The 11,681-nt window shown below is 41.6% G+C and overlaps 1 protein-coding gene across 1 annotated transcript; it reads right to left on the bottom strand.

The window, feature by feature from the left end:
• Positions 1–149: 149 nt before the first annotated feature.
• Positions 150–7,445, bottom strand: CAMLG (calcium modulating ligand). The gene is made up of 4 exons (XM_063349328.1): positions 7,163–7,445; positions 5,263–5,717; positions 4,425–4,490; positions 150–2,737 (listed from the first exon to the last, which is right to left on the bottom strand). The coding sequence occupies exons 1-4, from the start codon at positions 7,326–7,328 to the stop codon at positions 2,546–2,548; spliced, it is 879 nt and encodes a 292-aa protein (XP_063205398.1). The 5' UTR covers positions 7,329–7,445; the 3' UTR covers positions 150–2,545.
• Positions 7,446–11,681: the final 4,236 nt, after the last annotated feature.

Below are 11,681 nucleotides of genomic sequence, written 5' to 3'. Positions count from 1 at the left end.
GGACGGGCAGGGACGGGCAGCCGTCCGCCATCCCCCTCACGGCAACGGCCCCGGTAACGGCCTCCGCCCCGTCCTCGCCACCCTGCGTCCACCGTGCGCTACAACCCCTGTCCCGAGCCAGGACAAAGCGCCAAGGAAGGGGGTAACAAATATACTTTTAATAGAAAAACAATCGATTTGGCAATAAACATCGAACAGAATTATGTACATGAACAGAGATAAAAACGGGCTAAAAGGGATGTATTTCGTGGCCTCAGGTGAAGAAGCCCCTCCTGGGACCATGGAAGGGTTCCCCCAAGCCCACCCCGAAGTCATCGGACAAAAACAACCATTTACGGGCTGAAAAGTCACAGATTTGGTTTCACAGCACGATTTCGATTTCTTTCACCGCTTGAGAAGAAAACCCGTTTCATCTTTCCTTGCCCTTAACGACAGTGCAAGGGGCTGAGTGAATGTACAGCAGGTGGGTCAGCTCTTCTCGTAGCAATTAGCCGATGCGGATTAAAATCATCACGCTGAGCATTAAAAATTCATTGCTTTTTGCAAATGTCAGTACACAGCATTTTTGTAATTTATTTGTATTGCATTTGGGCATATGAACAGAGAGTCAGAACAGGTGTAACTTTTCAGCAAATTCATTATTTACATATCTCAACCTTAATTTCAATGACAGCTATTTCAGTTTTCTGAAATCCCTGTCTAATAGGAACAGATTTAAAGCTTCTGAATAAATACTTGTGCTAATAGACCTAAGTCAGAATCTTTTGCAGCCCAGCCCTGGACACCTGTAACATCACACTCGTTACAAAATAATCAGTAAAAAAACTGAAAATTGTCAAATCAAAAAATAAGCTTCTTGTTTTCATGCCACAAACAAACACATACCTAACTAAGGAGTCAGAAATGCAGTGCCAAAATTACAGCAGGAAGCCTTAACAGAAATGATTAAGCAGAAAGCAGGGCTATTTTCTTTAAAGAGGCATAATTAAGCACTTCTGCTCCCTAAAAAAATTGCTGCAGACAAATACCGAGATAAGTAGGCGCTTCTCCACACTAAAAAAAGGCATTGGCCTAGACTGCCTGAAAGTCCAGATTCTAAATGAAAAAGAAGTTGAAAATAATATCAAATTTAGCTTCAATAGAAATTTTCACAGATTATCAGCGTTTAGGCTGACTATTTGGAATGGCACTTCCTTCCTCTTGCTGTGCAAAATTCATGACAGATTGAAAACAAGAGCGTTCATGAGCTCATGACTTTATCCAGTGTCAGGATTTGTTTGTATTTTTCTTTTCACCCACGTGGCTGGACATCCACAGAAAAAAAATACAAAATTATATTCTCCCTTCGTACATGGATCTTCACATGGCAGTCAACTCAAAGCACTATTTTTTATTTCACTGTCACTTGCAGTATACATGATTTAAACAGGAATCGCTACTGTGATTTCACTGGGGCAACTTCAGAAATACACCAAAAACGTTAATATCAATAGTTCTGCCCTGTCAAAGACTGTGCACTGTTGGGTTGTGGGACTGCGCAGCAGGAGCAGAACTCCTCCGCACCTGTTTTCATGCAAACGTCTGGTAATAATCTGAGGCAAACTGCAGAAATTAATGTCATGTTAAAAGTTGTCGTACGCAATCCTGCAAGGAGCTAGGAAAAGAAAATAGTTCCCTTGTAAATTTTACATATACTCGAGCAAACATTTGATACTGCAGGGTGGTTGCCGATATATACAACTTTCCCCTCATAAGGTGAACTGTTAAAGAAAAGGCATCAGAATGAAAGCACATGTATGACCTACACTAGGATTAGGTTGCTGGAAACTCACAAAACAGGTGAGATTAACAATTTTGTTTCTTCCTGGTTTTTGATTAATGACATTTATAAGCAACAGGACTTTTTTGTTGTTGGCTTTGCTTCACTGTTTTGCGCTATAATTACCAAATGAAATCAATCACAATCACAACAAATGATGTATATAGCAAGGCAAGGATTAGGACAACAAAGTGGCATTTTCACCAACGTTCTCCAGCAGCAGCTACTTGGTTCAGCATTCTGAATCCAAACAACAGAATAACAGGGATTTCTTTTATTTAGAGCTTTTTTTAAAAAATGGGAACACCACAAAATGAGCAGTTCTTCTTAGCTATAGTCATACCAGATATAGAGATATAGATATGGTTCTGCTGAAAGGAATTCTCTTTGTTCTCATTGAAAAGAACAAAGGCAGCTTTGTGAATGTTTATGAAGGAGGCTGAGGGCATCATGTAACTAAACCAAACAAATAATGCACTGACACCTGCATCCTATTCTTCACATTTGTAACAGGCAGACACAGTATTTAAATAAACGTAACCAATACAACTGGCAGTCTGGGACCCTGCTCTTCCTTTCCCAAAATGACTGGAATTTAAGGCTCCTTTCAAGCATCTGAACAGGTAAGAATTTTAATGAAGGTTTAAACCTGTCTGCACAGTCAGATGTTAAAGGAAAACAGTCCAGAAAGCTTTAGTGTAACTGCTGCGTTGAATTCTAGAGCCATCACGGTACTTCAGAACCAAAAAACAGAATAAGTTCATGGCAAAAGATAAAAGTAAAGAAATAGACACAAAGGTCTGTGAAAACATCTCCCATTTTGCTGTAGGTGTCCATGGAGCGACTAATCACTTCTGCAGGGATTCCAGACAGTAAAAGAGCAGCAGTTAATACCGTCGTTTTCACCTTCTTTTCACACTAAAAGAAAAAGAAAAAAAACACAACAGTATTACAGTTAGTTCTTCTGTTATAATCCAGTTCTGCTTTACATGTCACGAATGTTGTGCTAATTTCACAGGCAGCCAGGCACATTCCAAATTCATCGGTAAGAGCAGCAGTTTTGGATTGATTCTCTCCAGACATGCTCCAGTATTCACAGCCCTTCTCCTGGCTACAGATGCATGCTGTGATGGATGCGCCAGAGCTGAGCGAGAGGCTGGTTAACAGCAGATAAAACTCATCACAGATATCACGCCTCCTTCACACTGGCACTCCAACGCAGGCTGTAAAGCGGGGCTGTGCAGCAGCTCCTGCATGAGTGGGAAGAGCCCCAGACAAGGGCAATCTGGGTGTAAGAAGCTGAGCCAAGGAAGCTCCACTGGCAGAACAGGATTAATCTCATCACACTACTTGGCAAAAAAATACTTTTCTAACACAGAAGAATGATTTAGAATTGAAACCCAACTGTTTCCTGCAATTTTAGTATGACTCCATTTGGCAGTTCTATCCTCTGAACACAGAAATGCCCAAAAACCGTTTGAAAGCTGTTTTTCTGTCCTTAAAATGAGGAATCACAAGGGTGCTAAATCTGATAGGCAGGAAAAGGTGATAGTGGCTGAAAATTCCGGTAATTTGGTGATACTTGCTGGATATCTCAATTTAATCCAATCTAAATTAAGCTTTCAAGAATGTAGGTTTCATGAGAGAAAAACGCAGGATAACAAGCTGACTGACCTCATCTGGGTAAAAGAGCAGTAAAAGCAAGTTGTGGAAAGGAACTACCTCTTTAAATTCTGAAACTTGAAGAGCTGATTTTAAAGACAGCAGAAACAAGATCAAAAAGATCTAGCAGATAAGCTCGTGCACGTCTAAGGCTAATTCTACTGTTTTGTGTTGTGACACATCAGTTTAGAATGACTACTACGAAGTTTATTTTTCAATGGTATGCTTAACTATGAAAGAACGGCTGATTTATTCTGATTTTCTACAGGTACTCTGCTATTCCTTTTAAAATGCAAATTTTCCCTTTCAACTATGGACTGAGCATCATTCAATTCCTCTTTGCACTGTAGACCTGCCAAAATCATCAACCAAACAAATACTTCATTACAATTAGCTGGTGTAAATATATAAAGCAAGTGATATAGCAAATCTTGCTAATAAGCAGCAAGTTTCACACACAAATAAATGTCTCATTTCAAGGTGCCATTCAAACCGTTACTAGCAGGGAATGCAGAGCCCTTAAAAACCCAAGGACTGTCTAATTTTTTAACGAACACCCTCCCGGATTTCGTCCAGGTATCGCATGCAAAACAGCTTTTGAAAGAGCAAACAGCAACCACAGAAGAGCATGGTCTAGGAGAAAAGCAAAAGTTTCTTAAAGACATGAAAGAACTACCTGGCTTTCCCAGTCAGATGCCTTTAATCAGGCTACAACTAAATCAGTTGTTAGTCCACATTTTCAGAGCAACTTCAAAGAACATTTTTACTAATCTGGGAAGATTAAAAACTAGTATAAACTATCAGCATTTGGTAACTCTCAATTCTACAGTTTAAAACAAGGGAAGAATATTTAACATGCATTGGTCCTAAAACAGTACAATCTAAGCACAAGTTTAAATTTAAAACATTTCAAATTGATCTAATTCTGAAAAAAATGTTTTACCTTTGGAAAGTACTTGGACAGTCCCATGTAAGCAAGTTGCAGAGTAAGAAATGGTGCAAATATTGACTGAAGGAACAGAAAAGAATATAAGAAAATTAACTTAGTCAGAAGTAATAACAAAGAAAACACAGAAATTTAATGCTTCCCAAGTCATAAAAGAAAATTAGGTAGGTAAAAAAATAATCTGTGAACAACAGCAACAATATTCTTGTATACTACAAACCTAGGTAGACAAGTTACATGTCGCAATTAAAGTTCTGCCTTATTTTCTTTGAGCCCCAAACCGTGAAATTGCAGAAGCGTACAGCAGTGTGTAAAAATGAGCCCAGTGATCCAGGAGGTGGCAGGCTGCACCAGCCACACACCTCTGTACCATGTACTGGCAGATACCTAGAATATGAAGGAACTACTTTTCTCGAAAGACTGATAAATGAGTCAGATCTGCTTATCTTGGAACATCTATTGTTATCTTTACTTTATTACTCTTTTGTAGACTCCAAACTAGAAGAGCAGTTGACTCATGCTGACAAAGATGGAAATAAACTTGCAGGGGACTTAAGCTACAACAATTATTCCAGTGCTTCTGCTCCTCAAAATACTATGGATCAAACCTGTTACTCTCAGTTGTTATACAGTGGCTGTGTTAGACAGGTAACAGACTCATCTCAAAGAATTTAGAGATTTTTTTAGGTTTTATACAGTTGGAAATGTAAAGAGTGCCTGAAGTTCTCAACTCGGTCACTACTGATAGACTTCAGCCCTAGATAAAGGGTATTTCACAGTAAGTTTGCAGTAAACTAGCAAAACAGAATAGGCTTGATTGTTTCCCTGAACTCACCAAGTACTTGCACACAAAAGCCCTGACTGCGATGGCAAGTACAGCACATCCCACCAATCTAAAAATGCGGAAAGAGTCAAACTCCTCCACTGCATTCCCGTTCTCTTGGCTTGGCTTCTCATTCATCAGCTGGTTCCTCAGCTTCAGAGCTTCATCAAATCTGGATAAATACTGCTCTAATCCGTGTCTAGATGGCCGTGGTGCAGCTTCAGATGGCAGTTCCCCTCTGTTACGGTGACGGAGTTCACTTGGACCCTCACTGACAAGCTCCGGAGTTTTACTGAACAAGTCCTTATCCCCTTTGAGGTCTACCATGCTGCTTGCGTGGTCAGCTGTGCCTGCCACATTACAGACAGAATCACCAAGCACAATTCGCTTGGAAACTGAAGGAATGGGAAGGGAGTTTGATTTATCTTGTTCGTGCTGAAGCTTTGATTCTGTGTGGCTTTCATCATCTACAGAAGAGGAAAAAAAAACAAAACCAAAACAGAGTTATGCATACTGGGTCCATGGAACAACAGCTTAGCCATACTAGATTGGGGTCTTGGGTTGATATCTCTGCTTCCAAAGGGAAAACACAGTTTTATTATTAATAAATGTGCTAATTATTAATTACAAAGCCATCTGACATACCTGAATACAAGCAATCCCATTTTATAAAGAAATGGGCTCAGCTGATACACAACCTGCTTGTGTATCAAATGGAAATGGAAGGTTTACACCCAGACTTCGGTTACACCTCAGATAACGATAACAAAAAGGGAAAAGCACAGCATAGACCAGACTGAAAACGCCTATCAGCTTTACCAAATTATGCTTTTAGAAAACTAGACTCAGCACACTCCTGTCTCCCCTCCACCAGCCTACAAAGAACCCTACGTGTACCTCTTGCTTTACATCGCAGGGCACTCTTCAGAAATGGCGCAGACATGAGACAGCTGTGCAGTGCAGGTTGGAAGTTGGAGCTGTCAGTCAGCAAGGGGGAAACGAAAACATTGGACTTTCTTAAGCAACAATGCTGCATGCACAAGAGGAAAGATGTTGTTCCAAATACACTGAGCAAAGATTCAAAGAAAGTGAATCACCCAGAAGGAGCGTTAGAGACTGACAAAAGAGCAGGCAATGGAAGAAGCATATATGGCTTGTTCTCCATTGTCAGAGGCAAAGCGGTGTTAATTTAACCTGCCCCGTATTAAACCTGAAGACCTCATCTTAGAGCTAAAGAGGTGATGACAGAGAACACAAACCAGATAGAGGGGCATGCAGGGCAGGCCTGGTCCTACCAGAGAGGGGTACCAACACTTCAGAGCATTTCTCAGTACTCAAGCAGTCTGATTCATGACTTATGGGCACCTTGACAACTGAAATCTGAGAACTCTCTCCTGGCAAGACAGTCAAGCTTCCTACAGAAAGATAAATGACACACCCGAATCTGCAAGAAAATTCTACATGCCAACCACAAACGTCCAATAACTGATTATTACCCAAATGTGAGAAAACCTTGCAATAAAAACACAACTGTGAAAGCAAGCAGTTACTGAATGAAAACGTGGGGAAGGCTCATTGTTTCTTCAAGAAAAACTACTTGAAGTGAAATGACAGCTTGTCTACTCGCTAAGTAAGAACTGTTAACAGGCCCAAGACCCGATCTAGGCACATTTCTGATGACATGTATATTTTATCCGCGGATCTCTGGAGGACCGCAGAAGGTCGTGCTTCACTTGAAGCATCCCTGCAACGAAAGATCGCGCTGAGGGGACAAGAGCAGCCGCTGGGATCCAGCCGCTGCTGTCCACAGGGAGGCTGCGGGGCGCGGTGAGGGCTGGAGGAGGCCGCAGCCGGACGTTACCGCCGGCCCCGCGGCCGGGAGCCCTCACACCGCCGCCACCACAGGGCTCACCCTTGCCCGCCGCGGGCCGGTGAAAGCCCATGATGCGGTTTATCCGCTCCTCCGAGTTCATCAGCAGCTTCCTCCGCCGCAGTTCGGCCCGGCGCTGGGAGGCCGAGAGGCCGGTGGGGGCCGCTGGGGTCCCGAGCGCCGCTGCCGCCCCGCCGCCGTCCTCCATCCCCAGCAGAACAGGCCGCGGCGCTGCCTCAGCGCCGCACAATGGGGCCGCCCCGCCTCAGCGCGCAGGCGCCGGAACCGCCCGCCGGTGAAGCCGGCGCCGCCATTTGGCGTAAGGGCAGGAAAACAGGGGGAGGCGCGGGGAAAGCCCCTCGCACGCCGCGCTCGCCGGCGGTAGGACGCCCGCAGTGAAGATGGCCGCTCCGGATTCGGAAGTGACGTCACGGCGCGAGGGGTGACGGTGTCGGCACGGCGCGGGGACGGGAAGGGCTGAGGCGGCGGCGAGCTGACAGACGGCTCTGGCTGCCGGGAGGGATTGCTTGGATGTGGGAAAAGCGAGCAGCAGCGGCACCACGTCCTGCCCTGAGCGCTTGTTAGTTTGCTTAAAATTCTGGTTTCGGTGAACCTGGCAAATCCGCCCTGCGTTCGGTGAGGAAAAATACAAATATACAAGGTAGTACAGGATGGTAATGTTTTCCTTAGCATAGATGAGAGCAGTGTGCTGTATAGAATCTTAAAGTATTAGATTAAGTGAACGTTCATGTTTTTAACCGAAGTAGGTCTTCCCTAACTAGAAGAACAACAGTTAAAATTGTGACCATCGGAAAGCAGCAGAACCGTAGAGGTGTGCGCTAGGCCACGTCCACAGAGCTGTTTGGATTCCAGCACGCGATGTTGAGCACGAAGCGCAGTCAGGCCCCCGCCGCAGCAGGTCAGGGTTTTGAGATCTGTTGGAAAAGCTTCCAGTGCTGCTGTGCAGCTGAATTTAGGAAGTTAATTTGCCATCTCTGGATGCACTCCAAACGAGGAAAGGGAATACGCTGTGTGTTGGAGCACCAGCAGACAGATGTTTTTACATGTTACATGAAAGGGATACACAGGGTCAGGAAATACTTGTAGGGGACTGCTGGGCAGCACAGGTCAGCTTCCCAAAGCGTATTCCTGGTGTCACTGCACTGCTGTTGGTTAATAGGGCATGCAGCTGACAGGACTGAGTATGCATCCTGAGGGGAAAAACAAGGGCATGAGGACCTCTCAAGGATTCCACAATTATCATAACATTATAAAACAGGGAGGATCTTTGCTTCTTTCTAGCGAGATACAGTTGACATAATCTTCCTATTTCTGTACAATAAAAAGTCCATCACACCTCTGCTTGCGTGACAAAAAGTAATAAAAATGGGTCACAGTAATCTTTTTTCAGCTGAACATTCACATAGCTAACAGGCATCCTGAAAGCCAAACCAAATGAAGACAGTGACATGGATACTTTCCATCAATACTTCAAACTAATTACCTTCAACATCCTTGACAGCAAAAGACTTTCACTCCTTAACAGACTGTGCCTTGGGCACTTCAGTTGGAAGCAGGACTCGACTTCAAGATCCTGGACTTGGAGTTCCAAAGACGAGTGCTGGGATGGCTGCCTGTCGAACGCCAAGTCAAAGCCGGAGGGGTGATATTCAGCAGCAACAGGACAGATTGTTACATGTATTGAAGAAAAAAACCTTTGTGCTGACAAGTCCAATTAATATTTCTATGTTACTAAGTTATTCAGAGAATGATAGAATTCTGTATTCAAAAACCTCTTAAGTACAGAGGTCAAATTACCAAGCTCATGCATTAACTTATGTATGATGAACCAGAAGCAGTAGTGACGACAGCTCATCAAAAAAAAACTGGCAAGCATAAGATGGAATGACTTTTACAAAAAGGTGTTGAAAGAATAGGATGTTAAATGAAGATAACAGGATTACCTACAATAAAATTGATCACCATCTTGGGAACACTGCTGAAGGCTAAATTCCAACCGTCAATGTCAGCTGGCTCTCGAGACCAACTTCCACCCCGATGGCAGGGTACCACAGGGTGGGGTACAGCCCCACTGCGGGCTTACTGGGAGGACAGACCCCAAGGTAGGACTGAATAACAATGCTGACTGACAGAGATGCTCAGGAGGGACAAAAAATGCCAGTGACAGAAAAATAGTTTGAGTCAGCTAGGACTAATTTTCTCAAATTCCCTCTCAGTTTGTATCCCCTAAATACTACGTTTTAGCTAAAAGTAGAATTTATCACTTGTTGGTACATGGTATTTATCTCGACTGATCAAATACACTGTTCTATTTTTATTTACAAGAAAGGACTGATGGACTTGCATGAGTTCTTTCAATTAATTTTATTGAGTAGCCAAATCTGATAAATTAGCACAGATAAAATAAGCATTTGCATGTGTTACAAATGACTTTTTACAGGAATAAAACAGTGAAAATTACAAACTGTAAAAAGGAGGACAAGTAAATCCTGTCTCAAATTCAGAAGGGGGAAGATTTATAACTTCATACTGAAGATCAAATGTTTTGAGTTCAGAAAACAAAGATTTAATATTACAATATTATACACTACTTTACAAAATTAAATTTACTATAAGGAATATATCCATAATAGTGAACAGAACCTTAAAATCACATTTAATGGTCCCTTATTTAATAGCCATTCTGCATCTTTGATTAAATTCTGTTAAGAAATTAGTTCTAAAGAAAAGTGAATCATTCTAGTTATTGCAACATAGTCTATGTGGACTCAAATATATTAAATTAAAAATGATAATGAAAGCAAAGTAAAATGGATGGTAACAATGTTGCCTGAACACTAATGTGTCAAATACAGAAATAATTTTTAAAAAAAAAGTCTTCAACTAGAAAAATAGAGTACATTTGCAGTGGTAGAGCTGTCGTGCTGAGATCTAAATACCAGAGCCACTCTTGCCTGTTTTTGCAGTTCATCTTCAGTGTCCTCATTTTTTCAATTGTAGGTAAAAATGGCACATCATAGGTAGGCTGTGTGTTCATCTGTCCTGTACTGCCCTTAGAGCAATACAAGGTGAACCAGCAGGCCTTTCCCACTGCGAGGGAATAAACTAACCAAATTTAATACAGAATTTCTTCCAAAGTGAAGAGAACTCCAAGAGGGTTCATCCAATTCTTGTTTAAAATGTTTTGCTCTATAAAACTTAGGGACTCTAATTCAAAAGTTGTTAATTGCCACAAAGACTGACATCTTTAGCCATTAGTCCGGTGCACATAAAGCAATGAAGCCATCTCCAACACTGATGTTTTTAAAAAGAAAATAAGGGATATAGTAGCAAAATACAGTCATAGTAAGACTTTGGGTGGGCTGTTAGATGCAAGAATGATTTTCAACATCTGAGTGATAATATAAGTAAAAACACAAGTTTTAAGTCATAACCTATGCAAGTGCATAGCTTCCATTTATGATTTAAATGAAGAGACCCCTTTTCCCCCGGAAAAAAAAATCAGACTGTCAAAACTTAAAAAAAACCTCTTCACTATGGCTAGAAACTGTGCAATTCTCTGAAAAGCTGTTCAAGTAAATATACTCCTGTTTGCTGTGGAGGCAGCAGACAGGGAAGCTTAAATTGGTTCTATAATAGTCTTTTCATGTTATTTTAGACATTGTTCTGAACATCAGCTGCTTGTGCTCAAGCAACAAGAACAATTTCCCAAAAGAAACTCCTCCCCTGAAGTAAGGCAACTCCTGACAATCACGTGCAGCTACAGCCTGAAATGGCAGCAAACGATTACCCTACGATGCCCTTTGACGTTTGTATCACAAAATGTAAGTTAACTAGCCTAATCACAGTAACATTTGATCACTTACAAGTGTTTCACCTGGTCAAGTTACTTGCCCCAGGAAGTAGGTTTTGCAAGACCTTTAAGTTTACCACTATTAAACAAAAAAGCAAACCAAGATTTTTCCATATGAAACATTTCCATGGGCCTACGGATACAGTAACTTAAATACTCTTTACAGTGGTAGCTATCAATGATAGCTTAATCTCCAAAATGCAACAATTATCAATACACTTTTATAAAATGATTTAAATATCTTTGTATATAAATTTTCACTTCAAGTCCAATGTCAGCTTTCATCTGTAGCTCTGGCAGGGATCTGAGAGTATATTTAAAGCTTTTATTTGGTGCACACTGGCTTTTGTACCTAGGCTCATTACACAGCTGCAGTAAAAAAAGAATTTCTCGAAAACTTCAAGCGTGTCTCAAACCATAAACAAATCTTAAAACACACGATAATATTTTTGTCTTTGGAAAAATAAGTTCTTTTCCAATTTTAACATCAGAATATTCAATGTTGTCTGAAAACATTAGGTATGAAGTGCTCTCCTACAAACTCACTTCAGAAACACACTAGATTTTAGGGGCCTAACTTTCAGTTAATGTAAACAAGAGCTAAAAGCCTACTAAACGTAAACCAAAAAATGTAAGATAACCTTCCTTGCCCTTCCCCTCCCACACCATTCACAAACTGAAATTAGG

This window comes from Chroicocephalus ridibundus, chromosome 11, assembly GCF_963924245.1.
Source record: "Chroicocephalus ridibundus chromosome 11, bChrRid1.1, whole genome shotgun sequence".
Taxonomy (NCBI): domain Eukaryota; kingdom Metazoa; phylum Chordata; class Aves; order Charadriiformes; family Laridae; genus Chroicocephalus; species Chroicocephalus ridibundus.
The sequence above is the reverse complement of the archived record's forward strand: the minus strand, read 5'-3'. Positions and strand labels throughout refer to the sequence as shown.

Coding starts and splice junctions, on each gene's coding strand:
- CAMLG (XM_063349328.1), bottom strand. CDS start 7,328: ATGGAGGACGGCGGCGGGGCGGCAGCGGCGCTCGGGACCCCAGCGGCC. Junction 5,718..7,162: donor CCGGCCCGCGGCGGGCAAGG/GTGAGCCCTGTG, acceptor CCTCTTCTGTAG/ATGATGAAAGCCACACAGAA. Junction 4,491..5,262: donor CTTTTGTGTGCAAGTACTTG/GTGAGTTCAGGG, acceptor CTGTTCCTTCAG/TCAATATTTGCACCATTTCT.